This window comes from Notamacropus eugenii, chromosome 6, assembly GCF_028372415.1.
Source record: "Notamacropus eugenii isolate mMacEug1 chromosome 6, mMacEug1.pri_v2, whole genome shotgun sequence".
Taxonomy (NCBI): Eukaryota; Metazoa; Chordata; class Mammalia; order Diprotodontia; family Macropodidae; genus Notamacropus; species Notamacropus eugenii.
The window spans coordinates 310,789,036-310,808,380 of NC_092877.1; the positions used below are offsets into that span (position 1 = coordinate 310,789,036).

Sequence of the window (19,345 nt, forward strand, 5' to 3'; positions counted from 1 at the left end):
ATGATTTTTCAAAAAACAATGAATCTATTTAAATTAACCAGTCTTTTCTTTAGTTACTCTTAACTCTTTTAAATTTAGAATTTTCTGCAATTTTTTTCTTGCAATTTTGAAATTTAGGATTTCTTAAATTAACTATATCTTTGCATAAAATATTGCATTTCAGAAATGCACTTAACAGCTTAAAACAAGAGAACAAAAGAATTCACCCAAAATATATTTCCTTTTTTAATCTCAACTTTTATTCGATTGAATTGAACTTTTCAGACATCAGACAATCCAGAAATTAAAGCATGAAAGTATTGTAATCCCCTTGCATTCATGCTAAAAGGCCAAGCACAACAGGAAAAGTCTTAAAAATGTAATATAAGCATCATTTTACAAATCACAGCACTCTGTAATATGACTTGTCATTTTAGATAAAAACAGTACTTTCATCATGTCTCTATATTAAAATTAAAATTTAATGTGTCGTGATGGACAGGAGTATATAAAATGAGCATGACAGGATTCTATATTAATTTTCTTCCTCTAACTTCTTTGTTAGGGCTGTACATGCTAAAAGTCAAATGAGATTCATTCAGTAATGAAAGTGCAAGCTGAAACTAGTTTTTTAAAAAAAGAAAAAAAAAACACTGAGCTAAGTTTTTTTTTTCTTTCCAGCATTACTGGAATTAAGTACTCATTATCTATTTTTATGATGATGTATGAGGCCGGAAAAAGATACAGATACATGACCATATATCGACAGTGGTTACAGAGCCAGAGAATCACACAGCTAATACTACAACTATGCTTTTAACAGCCAATTTTCTGATGAGGACTATTCTCAAGTTTATCAGTAGCACATGTAGCACTCAACTGTTCAGATGGCCATCTGTGCCTTGAATTAGTTAAATTACCGGGGCTTTCTCCCCTCTGTATTCTGTGCTGGATCACGGCAACTCTCTCTTATTTCCCTAAGAGGTTTACAGTTATCTTGGATTGCTATGGTCAATGATGTAACGATTTCTCTGAAATTAAAAAGACCTTGGTGATTTGCATAACTGATGGGGTTTTTTTTTTCTTATTTAACTTGCCACAAATAAAGGGATTTTCAGCTGTGAGTGCTCACTTAGTCAGCCTGTCTTATTGCAAAATAAACAACCAAAAAACCCAACAAAACAAGATCACAAATGCCTTACGTGGCTTTTCAAAGCATATTTAACACACATGAAGCACAATATGATATACTGCAGCAGTTACCTGGCTACAAACCAAGGTGTAAGCAGCTGAATTTTCTACAGTTCTTTCTTCCTTTCTTTTTAGCTCTTCTTTGAAGAGCTGTGTTAGATGAGAGGAACTATTTGCGTTTTGTCATGTTATAGGAGTTATTCAGGAAGTTGAGATGCCAGTAGAAATGTGTTGGGGCCATCTTGAAAAACAGCTAAGCTAATTTCATGGCCACTGATTTGAATGAAGAGTTAAGGGAAACAAGTAACCTGAGGGAACTTACCAGAGTGTGTCCTGAGGTGTCCTGTGAGGGCGTCCCTTCTCCGACAGGCATAGCTGCAGAAGGGACATTTGAACGGCTTCTCCCCAGAGTGCAACTTAATATGTCTCAGTAGGTTGCCCTTCTGAGTAAAAGAAGCTCCACACTGGTTACAGTGGAAGGGGCGCTCACCTTTAGGAAGGGAGAAATTAGGAAGGCATTAAAAAAGTTATGGTACAGTGATTCAAGTCCAACACACTGCTAACTCGTACCATTTCTCCATGCCAAAAGTTTGTTGTAGACTCTTTTCCGATATGAGATTTCCAAATGTCTCCTTAAAATGTAGGACTGGATCATGGTAGGATTTGAAGCTTCACATCCATGACAGTGGACATTTTTCCTCCTCATATAAATTCAGTAGTGCTCCATTGCTTCGACTAAGGCTAGGTCTACCAGATCGAAAAATTTTATTAACCTGACCATTCAATTTACTAATGCAACTAACATAACTCAAGTTTTCCATTGAATTCATAGCATTTTTAAAATGGAAACAATATTAGAAAATATTTGGTCCCATACCTTCATTTTATAGGTAAAAGAAGTAAAGTCCAGAGACATTAAAGAGTTTTCTTTCACAAGGTTGTAGTTAGTGGCAGATCAACTCCTGACTCATGGTGTTGCTGTGAGTCATGCCGCCATGCAGGCAGAAAGCCTATTGAGTATGCCAGTTTATGTCAGTTATATGGAACCCTGGCCCCAAATGATATATTTAAAATTCATTTTTCACTTCTAAGGATTTTAATGACTCAAAACAAAACAACTTTAGTGACAGTTCCATTATGAAACCTGTCACTAACAGCTCTTTAGTAAATTTGTGTCATCCTTAAGAAGTGATAAAGATAAGAAGGAAAGTATGAAGATACATTTCCATGCTTGGAATACTTCTGTTTTTCCATTATAATATAGCTTTTCTTTCTGGAAACTGATGTGATACAACTTTTTGTTTATGACATCCTGATCTATTATTGTGAACAGATTGTCATTCACTGGATCAAGCATGAAATATCCTTATTGATGTTAGCACCATCAAAGAGTGCAGGCAACTACACCACTAAAGGTGTAGGCAACAATTTGGGGTCTGGCTACCTGCGTGGTTTCCTCTGCATTTGAATTCTTTGTGGTACACCAGGGGAAAGTCTTTCACATTGATTAGCCTGTAAGTCTAGTAGCCTCAAGTCTTTGACACATAACAGCAAAGGACTGAATAACATAAATTTTTGTTTTATACAGTCACTCATGGTTTTATCTTAAACACAATATTTCTAAGGCCCTTCTCTAGTTTCTTGAGCATTACAGAGTTTTGGGACCAAGACAAAGAAATTTCAATGAAACACTTCAAACTATTTTAGTTAACAGTAAAAAATGAATGAATGCATACCTAAGCATCTACGTGTAAGGCATTGTCTTGGGCAATGGAGATGTAAAGAAAAAGAAATTTATACATTACTTGCCCTCAAGAAGCTCACATTCTTTTGAGGGGATCAACATGTATACATATAAGCATAAATAACAAATACAAGGTCATTTGGTGGGGAGTACTGACAGTAGTGGTGCTAAGGAACCAATACCCACAGTAGAGGAACCTGGAAATCAGGAAAGATCTCACACAGGAGGTGGAATGTGAGCTGAACTCAGAAGAAGATTAGGGATTCTAAGAAGGAGAAAGAGAAAGGATAATGAAGTTATGGGGGTGGGGGGAAAGCTCTACAAAGGCTGAAACATAAGATGGCCTTTTATGTATGAGGAAAATCAAGAGAGGTAAATTAGCTGGATTGTGTATGAGAGGGAATGTCATGGATATAATAAGGCTAGAAAGGGAAGTTGGAGCAGCAATGTAAAAAAAATGTAAATACCAAAGGATTTTGTATTTTAGTTTAGAGGATAACAGCACACCACTTATGTTTATTGAACAGGTGAGTGATATGGCCAGGATCTGAGGAAGGAAAACCAATCGGTGTAGACACATGGTGATGATGTCTGATCTACAGTATCGTTGTATGAGGATAAGAAAGGGAGCTGTGGGAGATGACACAGAGGCACAATCAATGAGACTGGCTATGTGGGAAAGTGAGGATGGTAAAAGAAATAAAATTATTGAAATGCTGGTGTTTTAAACCTGTCCACCTACATCTCTAATCCAAAAATAAAATTATCCTTCTAAAAATCTCTTCTTTGAATAATTGTTGACTAATACTGTCATATAATTCTCTATGGACCCTTTTAGTCATGAAAGGTGAATCAAGAAAAAGGTCATCTATACTTCATCTTCTTTGGATAACTATTAATATTTGAAAAAATATTTCATTGATTAATGTAACTAATTTTGCATTTAATTTTTAAAAGTGTAACTCTGTTCTAAGTGATTTACAGTAACTGGGCAAATTTATATTTAGACTTGAAAAGAACAATCTGTTTCTGAACTGAAACCAGAACAGCTGCTACGTATGCATTTTTTTAAGTTTATCATTATTTTAAATTTCAGTGTGTAAAGGAAAATAAAAATAACTTCCTTTTTGGTGATCTGGATCATTTCCACACTTAAAGAAAAGTCATTAATTAAACACTGAGCAGCCTTTTCAAAGTTCCATTCTGAGTCGTCTAATCTTTTTAATAATTTTATCTGGAACACATATGGCATTATTCCAGTGAAAAATCAGTGAATGAAGACATACTGAACTCTTGTTTCAAATTTCATGGAAGTTTAAGGCTCAAAGATTCTATAATTCTCAGAGAGCTAAAGTTCTAAAAAGATCCATCTGCAGTTATCTTCTTATGGATATGTATTCAAGGCAAGTTGGCCGCCAAATCTAAGGAAGTGAAAGCACTCTGGACCACTGCATATGCTGTAAATGTTGACAATATAGAATTATTGTCCTGAATGAGATACACCAGGATGATATCACTTCTTTAGGTAGGATTCAAGGAAGGGTTACTGCTGAGAAATCTGAACATCTCTGGAGTTATAGTGCCACATTAAAATATAAGTCCTTTGAATGCAGGAACTGTTTAATTCTTTGAATTTATATCCCCAGAAACTACCACAGTAACTGGCAGTGGCTTAATAAATGCTTGTTAATTGATTGATTTTTTAAAAAACCACTTGAATGGGTCAAACAGCTGACCAAACTGATAAGCTATGTTAACATCATATAAACAGTGCTTAAATGAGGACAAAAATGAGGTCACTCAAGAAAAAAAAATATTGCAGTTAGTGGACTTTTTAAAAGCTCTGTATTTGCATAGTTTCAGGTCTCTCAAAGCCAGAGTGGTGTGGTGGATAGAAAGCAAGACCAGCCAGTAAGATCTGGGTTCAAGTTTCATCTTGGACATACTAACTGTGTGATCTGTGCTGTCAGTTCACTTCCTAGTGTCCTAAACCACTCTATAAGAATATGAGTTGCAGAGATGGTGCCAGCTTCCCTTGGTAAAGGGGGTTTTTCAGCCTAATGAAATCACAGGTTCAGTCCCTTTCCCTACACCTTAGTTCCCTGATTATCTGTTTGTTAGATGAGTTAAAAGCTTAACTAATAAAGGTTTCACTATTTTGCAATGAAAAATATCCAGAAATCCATGTATCTGTATTTTAAAAGCATGTTAAGCAGCTCTTTGTACTGCTGAATCTGTTCATGAGAAGTTAAAGTTATTATTTCAGTTTTCAGGATATTTTTTAAACCATCATTTTTATCCCACAGTAATTACTTTTGGAAGAACATAATGAAATAACTTTTTTTGTAATAAGTGTGGGGACAATGACTAAATTCTATTTTATAAGGTAAGTACCTTGAGCTTTGCTTTGTGTAGTTATTAACTGAGCCACAATAAAACCATGTCTGTATAAAAGGGCCTTCACCTTACTTTATGTACCCTGCCCCCTGGAAAATATTTCCCTAGCCCTGAAAATGAGTGAGGTTGAAATGTCAAAACATTCATCCCACTGATGAGTAACTTTAGCTATATGATTACAACCAATATTACTAATTTTGCCCTTCCCCTCAATAGACTGACTAATTTTTATAAAAAGTAAGAGCTACATTTACTGAATTAATTGGTTTACATGGGAGATTTAAATACTTTGGAAAAGGCATAGACTGATGTACATCCTTATTCAAATAAAAATGCAGAACCAATCTTATGACTTCTGGATTTCCCATAACCACGCAGAAGAGTAATCTAGTCCAAACATCCAAATAGGATACTATCCTACTATGACAACTGGTCATAGGAATTGTTTTTGCGCTAAAGTTATTTCTTGAGAAATAACTGGTTAATCTAGGGAAAGGGCTGGGACAGATAATATTTTCTCAGCCTTATTCTAAATTTTCATGCATTTCAGGAGAGTTTACAGTTATTTCTTGGAATTATTTGTATTATTTCCATTACTAATATAAAATATACCTGTGTGTTCATGAGCATAGACATGCATGAGCACATGCATGAAGATAAGCAGAATATGAGTACATCTAAGCAAGAGGAATGCATATACACATTTATGTGCCTTAGGGAAACAGGCAAAATATTATGTAAAGAGTTTTGTACTGAGTAGAATATACAACCTGCAAAAATGTAGAATTTCCTAGTCAAAATGCTGTGATGAACAAGCCATTGAGGAGCAAGGGCATGACTCCAAAAAGCCACAATGTACTAAACATGGTACTGAAAGCTGGAAGAAAAAAGTGGGGTTTTTATGTTTTGCTCATAAAGGGTCAAAATTAAGGAGAATGATCCACTTTACCACTTTCTTGATCTCCCCACAGATCAGTAGTTTTACATGAATTGATTTCACTCCCCCTACTTGTTTTCCCTTCCTTAACACCTTCCCATGAAGACTGCCTAGAGAATCTGATGATCATATTACCTGATTACTTGGCTAAAGTAGTAATACCAAAGTAAAAATCCCAAACCATGAATAAGATGCTGGAATTGGCACTTTAGGAGAAAAAGGAAAAAGAAAAACAGGAAGCTAATTAGATCTGATTCTCCATATGAGTGTCATGAGTTAGATGTTAAGCATCATTCTTAATTTCAATCCTATATTTAATGTTTTGCTAGTTGAAAAAATAATAAAAGAACTTTTCCTAAAATAAAATAGACATAAACTTGAGGAAGAGATTCTACTCCAAACTGTTAAACAAGATGATATTAATTCACAATTACTAAATTATGAATGTTTCCCATCTTCCCACACATACCAAGTAAAGCTCACAATGGAGAAATCCAGACAAACTTAGAGTATTTACTTGGAAATGGAAAAGTAGTGTTTTACGTAGAATTATGATCTTAGGTAAATAAGTAAAATGGAAATGGAAAAATGTAATTTCTACATTTTCAAGCTGACCTTGAAAAATATTCTAACCAGAACCTCAATTATTTGAGAAAGCTGCAAAGATTATTAACATATCAATTAGCTACAGTCTAACAGATGAAATTTATGTGACTTTTGAGAGATCATCCAGTCTGCTTTCTAGCATTTAAAACTATACTTAAAGAATCCCAGGTCAATGGGAATTATCTTGCTACTATTGTGAATCTCCATAATTCAACTCTTGTTATAATTTGAAAATACTTCAATTTTCAATTAGATGCTTAACAGAACACTAATGATTAATATGCTGTGTTTAAACCACCCTGAGCTAACGAATTCTTTATAATAAGAGACTACAGCAGGAAATTAAGTAAAATATAAGTAGCAAATTAACAACTGGAAAGCCTATCAAAAATTATGATGTTTACAGTATAGCCTCAACCTCAGAATGCTAAAGAAAGGAAAAGGTTAACTGGTTAACTAGATCTCTTTGTTAATATAAAATCTGAAAATTCTTTTTAGTTTCAACCTTTGTTGTTGAAAACCCTTCTGAAATGTATTTAGTGTCTTGGTAAATTAACTGTATGGGTAACAAGTAGTGAGATATACTCATAAGTTGTCTTGTCAGAGGTTATGCATCCAAATCAACGCCTATCCTTCAAAAGAATCACTCTGACAGGCTACATTTATAATGATGTCATTGCTATTCAAGAAATTTTTCTAACTCTTCTCTTGGATTTCCTTCAGAATCAGTTAGTAAACCATACAATAAAACCAACCTCTTTAATGTCTTGATATAGAGTGCATTTGGTACTTCTAAGCTGGGCTACCTACCTTATTCACTGAATTGGCACCAAATCACTTTAAAATCAAATCCATCCTACAAAGATGTGCTGCCACTGGAGATGTCCAAAATCATTTCTCATTGATTCTAAAGGCAATTAATTGTAAAGTAGTTTCAAAATGTTTTGAGGTTAAAATGAGTGATTTTGTGGTAGCAATATTCATTTGAATGTGCATGCATATGCATAATATGCACATATGTTTGTACATAGACATAGCTATTCTGTTATGTTTGTTGATTTTAAAATGTGGTGCATTACTTTACAATCATACCTCAGACTTTAATATTTCTTTGACCCTGAGGATATGATATATTGATCATTCTGAGTATGACTATTGACTGTTCATTACTGTAAACATGTAAGAGGTAGAAGACCGGGCGGAATGTTGACTGACCCTAAGTGATCCTCATGAGACTGTGTTTTGAAAGAAGGCCAAATCACACTACTTGCCATTCCTTAAATATTTCAGGCTGTTGCTTGCTGCTTCTGCCTTTGCTGACATGATTTTGTCCACTCAGCGATCTCCATCCTTATTGCTTGTCAAATCCTGGACATTTTTCCTAGTTCAAATGTCACCACCTCCATGAACTCTTCCCTGACCCTTCCAGGCAGATATTACCTTTCTCCTCTCTGTATTCCTTTAACACTGTGTGTGTACTTTTTTCTGGCACTAATGTTACAGTGTATTACACACATATGTTACAAGTATTCTCTCTCATAGATGACAAACTCCTTAAAGGAGTTTTTGTGGCTGGTTGTGGCTCAATTTTCTCCTAAATATATGCATACTGGTGCAGCAGAGAGAGCACTATGACTGGAGTCAGGAACACCTGAGTTTAAACCCAGACTCAGACATTTACTAACTACAGACCCTGGGCAAAGCACAACATCAGCCTGCTTCAGTTTCGTCGTCAAGACCAATAGCACCTACCTTCCACGGTTGTTCTAAGGCAAAATGAGACAATAGCTGTAATCCATCTTGCAAATTTTGAAGTTCTACCTACATAAATGCCAACTACATTGTTATTATTGAGACTATATTGTCCTATCACTCCTTTGCATCTTAATGTATCTAATGCTATTTTTTCCAAACTTGCAACTTTCTGGTTACAGTATGAGTAGTAATCCTCATCTGCATTTTTCCCATGATTTCATTTGTATAACTACTTTTAATTCTGGGAAAGGACTAACGACATTAAAATCATGAATGCACATCTTCTGGTTTATTCATAACTAAAGCAACAAATCATTTAGTCCTTTCCTATTTCCCCAGAATTGAGGTTTATTTATTTAATTGAAAGGCTTTCATCCAGTCCCCTCTTCCTTTATTGTAATCTCCTGAACTGTACTCCATTCCTCCCACCTAATAATAAAACAACTCCCTTGCCACCATCAAAGATCAGAAATCATTTTGAGATGGCCACATCTCCCCTCAGTTAAAAAGCATTAGAAGTAATGATTTCTCCATGTCTCTGAGGCTCTAAAACTTATACACTGTAATTGTCCAAAGGGACTAGTCACTGAGAGGCAGGGCAATATAGTGTTAATACTGAACCAGGGATCTGGAAGACCTGGGGTTAAGTGCCAGCTTTGTGACCCTGGGCAACTGACTTTAAATTAGGGTGATAATATTTGCCTTATATAGCTCACCAGGTTATTGTGAGGCCAGAGTCTGATAAATATAAAAGCACTATATAAAATTAATTACTGACATTCATCTTTTAGGTTTGGATAGCAGAAGCCAGTTCTAGACTGCTATTGCAGACAGATTACAAGGCTACATGTATAGTTATTTACATGGCGTCTTATACCTGGACCCTAATGATGCAGAGTTCTACCACACAGAATAAACTGTGCACTTGAAAACTCAAATCATCAATAAGCCCACTGAGTTAAACTGAACATTTTTTCATGTTTTCTTAGTGTTTTCCAAAGATGGATTTAATATAATCAACAAGTCAAGGCAACACTGATGACTAACTCACTATATGCTCAGTGCTCACTAACATTCAATTCAACAAACATTTATTAAACACTCACGATGTTCTAGATGTTACAATAAGTTTTTGATGTCTCAAAGTGCCTCATTTATTCCAAGGGTTCATTTTATAGATGTGGAAAATGTGGCTTTTTATAACTGGTAAAAAAAAATAAACTTTACACAATTAAAACAATTTAGAGAAGATTCTGTTTAAAAAAAAAAAAGAAATCTTTCATCCAGGACACTTCCCTATCCTTTCTGTTATGTTGATCTAGAGAAAGCAAATGGTTGAGGGGGTCAGGAAGGGGAGAGAAAGAAGCATTTATATACTGCCTAATGTACCAGGCACTGTCCTAAGTACTTTAATGCTGTGATACTTAACTGGCAAGTGTGTTCTAGCACTGGCTGTCAGTGTAGTATATGGCAGGTAGGAACTACAGAAGGTTTGAAAAAGATATAAAATGATTCACTCCTATACAAATGCATCAGGACTAAAATTATATCTTAGATGCTCCACTAACAAACCAGATCATTTGTCCATGGCAAGGTAAAATGTGTACAGAAATTCGCAAAGGTCATATTATACCATGAAACCCTTTGCCCTTTGAACCCTTACCATATTACTACTGCATTAAGCACAATGAAAATTGAATTCCAAGCTTTTTTTTTATGATTTACTATTCATATTCCATGGTTAGAAATCAAGACCAAGGATATTTTCTGCTTGTCAACAATACAGTACCAGCAGAGTTCTGAAAAGGTTGGGTTCCCCATTCCCCATTTCTACCCCCTGAATAAAAAGGCAAGAGAATAGCTGTCAGGTAATATAAACATCAGATGCCATAGGCAGTCATCAGGTTTTCTTTCAGCTGCTTACCAGTGTGACTCCTTTTATGTACCATAAGCACATTGGGCCCAATGCAAACCATGCCACAGACGTCACATTTCAGTTTACCATTCGGAAGCCGGATTCCTCCCTCGCCTTGAAGCTCCTGGACTTTTCTGTTGTCAGCCACATCATTGCTCTCAATAATGGGTTCTTCTAGGCTGCTACCTTCATCATGGCCCCTGATGTCTCCTTCTCGACTCAGGGGTTTCCTGTCAGACTCTTCATCACTTTGCATTTCTAGCTTGACTGAATTTGCTGTGATATAAAAGAGAACAAGAAAATAGCCATTATAAAGACACGGATAAATATATCTTCTCCTACTTTTTTAATTTGTTGGTATCATGGAGAATATACTCTCTCCAAAATTACAATGATGTCTTAATTACCAGTTCTCAATTCTCACACTTCTTGACTTCTCTGCAGCACCCAAAACTGCTGACCATCCCCTCTTCTTAAGTATTACATCTTATCTAAATATCTATGACTATGAAAGAAAAATGTCGCTTGGTTCTCCTTCTATTTCTGTAACCACTTCTTAGTCTCTTCTTCTGGGTCTTCCTCCATACCTCGCCTACTAATTGTGAATGTGCTCTAAGGAAGTGGTGTCAGACTTAAATAGAAATGGATCCCTGTGGACCACATATTGACTGAGAAAACCACAAATAAACATTATTTTTGTTGTATTTTTATTCATTTGTTAAGTATCCTCCAATTATATTTTAATCTGATTTCCTAGTGACTGCAAGTTTCTACATTATATTCCTTGGTGACTTCTTCAGTTGCCCTGGGTTTAATTGTCATTTCTATGCAGATGGTTTTCCGATCTTCACATATGGCTCTAGTCTCTCTCCCAAGTTCTATGTCTGCATTATGAACTGCCTATTGGGTGTTTCCAAGCGGATGTCATATAAGCATGTCAAAGTCAACATGTCCAAAACAGAATTATCTTTCTCCCCAAATATGCCTCTCTTCAAATTTTCCTTATTTCTATTGAGGGTCCCAATACCTTTCCAGGTTTCTGTTTGCAACTTTGGTATTATCCTCAACTTCTCACTTTCTCTCTCTCTACATATCCAAATAATAGTCAAATCTTGACATTTCTACCTTCATATGCCTCTTGTGTCTGTTCCCTTTGTGTTATTCACATAGCCACTTCCTTAATTCATCCCTCATCAAATTCTATCTTAATTACTGCAAAGGTCTCCTAATGGACCTTCCTTTCTCAAATCTCATACTCCATATGACTGCCAAAGTAAATTCCCTTAGGTGCAATTCTGAGCATTTCATCTCAAGAAACTTCATGGGCTTTCTATGGCCTCTGGGAGGATAAAATCTAAATTCCTCCGTTTAGCTTTTAAAGCCCTTTCTAACCTGTCCCTAACCTTTCCAGTCTCCTTATACATTGCATTCTTTCCTGCACTTAAGTCTAGTCAAACTAGCCTTCTCACTATTCCTCACACATGGCATTATATTTCCAGTTTCCTTGGTAATAAAGCTTCCCCTTGTCTCTCATTCCCTGAATACACTCACTGCTTACCTCCACCTCACAGAATTCCTTACTTCTTTCAAGGCTTAACTCAATCACTACCTTCTTTGTGAAGCTTTGCCGGACCCACCCCCCAATGAACTACCTCCCTAAGATACCTTGCATCTACTACTTTTACTCAGTATATACTTATGAATGTTTTACATGTTTCCTTTGATAACGTACAAGCTCCTTGGGAGCTGTTTCATTTTGCTCGTGGGCATCTTCTGAGTCTATCATAGGTTTCTGCCATATAGTAAGCCCTTAATAAATGCTAGCATATCTGTGTGGCAAAGTGGGTACAGTGCCCACCTTGTAGTCAGAAACACAGATCTTCCTGAGTTCAGATCCAGCCTAAACATTTGTTAAATGCGTGATCCCGAGCAAGTCACTTAACCCTGTTTGCCTCCATTCAAGGAAATAGCAAACCACTCTACTATCCCTGCCAAGAAAACTCCAAATGGGATCACAAAGAGTCAGACAGGACTGAAACAACCCAATAAAATAAAATGTTGATTGGCTGATTTCATTATGTAACATAATATACATCTAACTATAAATAAAGATAAAACAGAGAAATCTAGCAACTATTTTAAATGATCAAGAAGAATAAATGAGGCAGTATACACAAAAGAATATCTAACATCAAAAAACTCAGTTCTGTTATTAGCTAGGTGACCTCACGCAAATTACTGAGGATCTCTGTGTTTCAGTTTGCTTATATGTTAAGTGAAGCTGGTTGCATTAGATGAGTTTCAATGTCTTTTCCAATTCTAACATTCTGTGATTATAAACATATCCCACTGAAATAAATTTATTTCTATGTCACATTTTTATTTTTTAAAAAAGAAGTGCTTTATAAACATTCTAACATGACTTCTCTAGCTTGTTATTTAAGAAATTGCATTTAAGAGAAGTAAAATGACTTGACTGAGTTTACACAATAAGTTTATGACCAAGGCAAGATACTAGTCTGTTGCTTAATCCACTGAGCCATGCTGCCTCTAGGTGAACAATGATTATGTGTACCTCACACACTCTGTGTTAAACTAGAGTACTTGTGTAAACATGCTTCAGGACTGAGGTGAAAAGACTATTCTGAATCTTGACTCTGGCCAAAAAAAAAAAAAAATTCCCTTACACATGTGAAGCCACCATGTCAAATCAGGAGCTTTAAAGTCAGACTAAACAAATAAGGCTGAGAGGGGGACTAGTCTGCCCTGCAGACCACACTGAGTATTAGTTAGATAGATTTCTTTTTACTGTGCATCAAAAATCTACTTACTATATGGAACACATTATTAGCCATGCAGAATATTTCAATCCTCCCCATCTGCACATCAGAATGCAGTGACTGACAAGAAGAGCACAGCGTACATGCACACACTTGTGATAGTTAAGAAACTTAAGGCTTTCTGTTTGCTGTTCTTGGATCATCCCACAGAAAAATTGGAATTTTGTTAGTATAGCTCTAATTCTGGATTGCTGACAGAGTCTTTTCACAAGACAGAGATAGGGCAAAATTCATGCCACAACGATCTTGAAAATGTCTTAAGAATTCAGACTGAGGTAACTAGGTGAAAAGTGAACTACTTGAAACTTTTGGAGTAAGATGAAATATTTTCCTTCAAAAGGAAACATACAGTAGAACTTATATAAGATTGTATGCCATCTCAGGGAGGGAGGGAGGAAAGAGGGGGAGGTAGGGGAAAAATATCTACGATATATGGAAGTGATTGTAGAACACTGAAAGCAAATAAAATAATTTGATTAAAAAAATAGGGGATACCCAAGGCAAAGGTTTGGAGATGGGAGATGGAGAGATGTGTATGAGAAACAGGAAAAGGACCAATTTGGCTATATCACAGAGGAGATGAAAGGGAGTAAGGTGTAGCATGTCCAGAAAGGGAGTCTGGGGTCAGTTTGGGAAAGGCTTGAAATGCCAAACAGAGGAATTTGTGTTTTATCCTAGAAACTAGAGAGAGTGAGCCACTAGAAATGTTGGGGAAAAGAAGTGACTTTGGACAGACGTGTGCTTTAGAACTACCATGCCAAAGTCTTAGAAGGATAATTGTGGTTCCAATAACAGAAATCTGGAAGTTGAGAAGTAAAAGTAGATTTCATAAAATCTGTTAATATAAAATTATAACTCAAATAGGTTTTATAAAGATAAAAAAATAAAGTTTTTGTTTGATTGTAAAAAAAAAAAAAAGGAAACATACCTTTTTTTTCTATAATTCTTCTCATGGTGAAATCGTAAGCACTAAGTACTCTCCCTATCATTAATACTCCTCACTTCTAGCAGTTCCACCCTGCTTTCTTCCTGTATGCTTCCAAATTTTAGGATGTCTACCATCCTTTGTTCTTAGACAAGTCCGAAATCAAGTTTTAGCATTTTTTCTCTTTAGAATCTCTGGAATTTGGCTATTTTTTTTCCTCTTCTTGTTTTTATCTCATATTCATTTCTGAGTATACTCTTATAACCCAACCTATCCTAGTTGAACCTACCCTTGCAATAAAGAAAAAATAAGAATTGACACAATGTACTCTCAGCATTGTGTGTAGTAATATTTTATATTCATAGACTACTATCCCTCTCTCTTTAATCTGTATTTGTTCTCTTCTATATTTACATCTCCTGCAGTCCTCTATACCCAATTTCCCCTTTAGCTCCAATCCATATATCCTCATCCTTCATATTTACATAGCACTTTATAATTTGCAAAGCACTTTTTGTTATCTAATCTGATCTCCATAACAATCCCATGAGATAGGAACTACTATCATCCCCAGTTTTTACAGATTTGAAGCTAAAGGTTAGAGAGATTAAGTGAATGGACCAGGTTCACAAGGTTAATAAGTGGTTAAGACAGGATTCAAAATCGGATCTTCCCAAATCCAAGTTCATGGTTCTGCGTACCATGCCACAATGTGATGCTACTGTGACCATAGAATGCCTTCATCATTTGGCACTGCCAAGCAGGTGAAGCAAAGACTCTTGCCAAGGGATCTCAAGGCTTTCTCTAGATGTCTCATTTTCTACTTTAATTTCAGTTATGATGTCTACCTAAGCTGGGCAAACTCATGTCCTTCCTAGGGCATATACTCTCCACCCTGCCCCACCTATGAGCCTATACTAGGGCTGTCTTTCCTCTCTGGAATCACCTGCTCCACACCCTTACCTCAACAAACAATCTCCCTCCCACAGATTAGGACACAATTTAAAACCATTCTCCTTTGTAAGAAATTTCTTAATTAATGCAGAACACCACTGGCCACCCAATGTAATCCCACGCCTCAAGTATAACATTAGTGTAATACAAACACTGAAGCAGAACAAAGGGAAATATTTTCAAAGAGACATCATCCAACCTCTAGAAGCAAAATGGTTTGCAAATTTATTTTAAATATTGCATTACAGAATAGCAGCTCCACAAAGTGATGGCATGTATTTTCCTGAACTACTCAACAGGTGAATATGCTACACATTCCTCAAGAGACATTGGCTCAAAGGGTCTCTAGTACAGTTTTTTCTTTCCTTTCTTTTTCTCTTCTTTCCCTCACAAAGTAGAAAAAGAAAAGAACAATGTTTATAATTAAGAAAACTGAAACCTAAGGGTCATTAGAATATTATCATTGAAGGTAATAAATTTTATTTTAATTTTAAGAAATGGTTCACTAATAAAGTCTGTGTCTTGATGTTGCAACATTAAGTCATTATCTTTTCCCTGATGAAAAGATAATAATATGGCCTATAAACAAGATATCAAACATGGGAAAGACATGATTTTCTCATTAATAGTTGTTGAAATACAGCTTGTACATCAAATTACTTGATGGAAGCCAAGGAATGCATATATACAACACTGGGAAGAAACTCAAGATAGCAACTATAAAACTAAAATAGTGCTATTAGTAAAGTACCAAAATGCAAATTATACATGTTATTTTACACCTAAAAATGTAGTTTAAAACATTTTGATCTTTAGGGCATATAGAAGTAAGGAAAGAAGGAAGAACTTAAGAACCCTACTGAGTGTGAAAAATTATATTAGATCTTTCCAAAGTGTTATCTCAACTGATCCTCACAATAACTTTGGAAGGTAGATACTATTATTATCCCCATTTTACAGTTGAGGAAAATGAGGCAAACAGATGTTAAAGTAACTTGACCTAGATCATAGAGCTAGTAAACGTCTGAGGTTGGATCTGAACTCAGATCTTCCTGACCCCAGGTCTAGTACTCTATCCACTTGCACTATTTAGCTACTCACACCTAGGTGATCTAGCCAATAAAAATAGATGTGCATGTGCCTGTCTTGTAAGTGTCATTTGTAGATATGACCATATAAAAATGTATCAACATGTCTTAAATTTATGAAAATTTCAATAAAACTTTGAAAGTTAATTTCATTCTTTGCAGATCATTGATTAAATTTAAAAACTACAATTTTACTCACTTTCTACTTTTAAAATGTTTTTCTTATTGTTGTGCTCATTGTGATTAGTTTCACTTCAAAGCTCAGAATAAGGTTTCCCTATGCAATTGGTTGGAACCCATCTTCCAGTCTACAAATGGGTAAGGTCCTTGTATAACTAAGCTAATCTTACATGCATACGCATGTACATTTCTATTACGAAGAATATTTCCACGACAATTTGACCAACTTGTGATTATTACATCATTATTACTATTATATTAATATCAGCAAAATGCTGACTGGACTGGGGTTCCTGCAGTGAAAGGCAAGATGTGAAATTCTGGAGCATTATTATTATCATTTAGTGATAGGAAATGAAAGTTTTACAGACAGCTCATCGATTAAAATTATTAACTCTGAAAAAAAAAGAAATTACATAAACTATAGAAACAAGAACTTGTTCACTATTAAGTGCTTATTATGTGTCCTAGCTAAGTGCTAGGAATATGAGTACAAAAGCAGAAGAGTGCCTCCTGCCCTGGAGGAGTTTTCTATTTTAACAAGGAGACATGGCACATACAGGCAGCCTCCAAGGGATACTTTTGTTTAGAAAGTTCCAGGGATGGATAGTGGAGCATTAAGGGAATAGGTCGACGCAAACCTTTCTAGGAACACTGACAGAACTGAATGGACTGTGGAAGGAGGGAGAGAGTACAAGCATGGTGGCTGGTGAGCAGAAACCTGGAGAGTAAAATAAAGCCCCAGGATGGATGTAGTTGGCAACAGAGGCAACCCCCAGTTAGGATTTCCTTGTCTAACGGGCATTATTAGTTCTGGGCAGGGATGAAAGGGTTAAGCCCTCCTGGTTTTCAGGAGGGACTGTTAAGAAGAGGTGAACATGTGAGATGGAAAACTGCACTACAAAAAGAAGGGATGCCTACTTCAAAAGATGTATGCACTGGTCATTTTACTACTTGACTCTCTCAGATGCTGAGGTGACATAAATTGACTCAGATTTTCCTAAAGTTAGAGGATGGACAAAGGCACACAAACATAAAGTCACTGCAAAAGTCAGGCTTCCAATTCAATGTTATCAATCTGCCAACTAGCGCAATTCCTTGATAAATGTTTTCTAATATATATAATATATATGCCTCCATCACTTTAAAAATATGTGAATCAAAAATTTCTAATATTACCAGAAAAATTCAGATTTTTGTGTCAGAAATCTAAGTCAACATAAAGGCAAAATCTGAACTCAAGTTCTTTTTTGATTCAAAATCTTTGTCTTTTTACAAGATGAGACTACCTCTCTAAAGGAGTATTAACCAGGAGACAAAGAGGGAGGAGGGATGTAAATGACTATGTTAAATTAGTTCACTCATAATGTTACCACTGGCTCAGGGACCTAAACTCTGGGTTTATATGGTCTAAGTCCAATACTGGGATCAGTCTCCTTCCCAATCTCAATCATAACCTCTTTTCTCATTTTTCTAGCACCCAAAGTTCCTTCTGGGAAATATATCTGATTATAACTGGAACATACATTTGTGTTTAGCTCCCCACAAATGCAAGTGAAACGTTCTCTGACTTCTTTGGAAGTGCTCACAGAATGCATATCTGATACAGAACAGTCTTTATTATTTATACCTCATTGAAAATACTGTAAAGATGGGACAAAGGTGGTGCAATAGAGTTCAAATCTAGCCTCAAATGCTTACTAGCTCTGTGACCCTGGGCAAATCATTTAACCCTGACTGCCCCCTCCCCAAAAAACTCCCCCAAAATAAAAACACACAAAAGATTGACTGCAGCCAATAAACATTCAATACATCTCCTCCTTTCTTTTGGACAAGGTCCACCTCTCTTCTAGAAGCAAGTACAATGCTTCGGATTCCCCTTCCAGATTTACCTCAATGCCACCCTGACGTGAACTTTCCTTGGAAAGAAAGCAACCTTGTGATTGCTAGAGAGGCAGGCAGCCCCATTCCCAGCAGATCTGTACCATCCAACTGGCCCCTCTGGAATATCCAGTACTCCTAGCCAGGGTCTAAATTTGCAACCAGATCTAGGCTACTCTCTACTACACTGACCTACCTCTGAGCTCTCAATCCATTCTGGGAAACCAGTGTTGGGCAGTCAGGTAAGCTGGCCTAAACTGCGTTCTTGGCCCGAGGATGAGCCCCTCAAGTGCTTTGGGTTACCGTGCCTCATTCCCTGCTCTGAGGGGAGGATGATTCAGTAATCCTGTCCCCTCTGGGAGACCTTGTATCTGTATGCTGGACTCAGGCTCAAGGATATTCCATGGTTTCTGCTTTGGTGACTTGCCTGTGGGCTGAATTTCTGATCTTGGGCTGTGGCTTCTCCTTAAATTCCCTTATTACTGCTTGGTCTGGCAGACATCTTAGATCTTTGTTTGAAGAGTTGGGGGGGAGGGAAGGACTAAATACATTCTCTTACTCTACCATTTTAGCTGTGGAGGGGAGATGAAATCCTATTTCCCTCCCACCTGTCCCACTCCCATCCCCACAGGAGAAGAAAAAAAAAACCCTTTTAACAAATATGCACAGTCAAGTCTAACAAATCCCCACTGGCCATGTCCAGAAGACAAACCTATCTATAAGAATAACTACTGAAAGAACACCCTCTCATAAGGACAAATTTTCCAAACATGGATTTTATTTCCTGTAAGTACAATTCACTCTGACTAGTGTTTAGCAACTGCTTCCCTAACATGATTGTAGAAGGTTTAAAAAGTAAATTACATTATGAAATTATCTCCTTAGCATGGGCAGTATGATGTACTTACAGAATTTCTATAATCCCTGAAATTAATATGAAAATTTAGTAGATT

The 19,345-nt window shown here is 36.3% G+C and overlaps 1 protein-coding gene across 9 annotated transcripts in view; it reads right to left on the reverse strand.

The window, feature by feature from the left end:
* Positions 1 to 19,345, reverse strand: part of IKZF2 (IKAROS family zinc finger 2) — a 182,407-nt gene that overhangs the window by 40,358 nt on the left and 122,704 nt on the right. For 6 of the 9 annotated variants that reach the window (XM_072617481.1, XM_072617479.1, XM_072617478.1 and 3 more), the window contains exons 4-5: positions 10,534 to 10,800; positions 1,493 to 1,660 (exon numbers count right to left, since the gene is read on the reverse strand). In XM_072617481.1, the coding sequence (XP_072473582.1) occupies positions 1,493 to 1,660; positions 10,534 to 10,800 (435 nt within the window). The remainder of the gene's footprint in view (positions 1 to 1,492; positions 1,661 to 10,533; positions 10,801 to 19,345) is intronic. The other 3 variants (XM_072617485.1, XM_072617484.1, XM_072617483.1) reach the window with 1 other exon arrangement.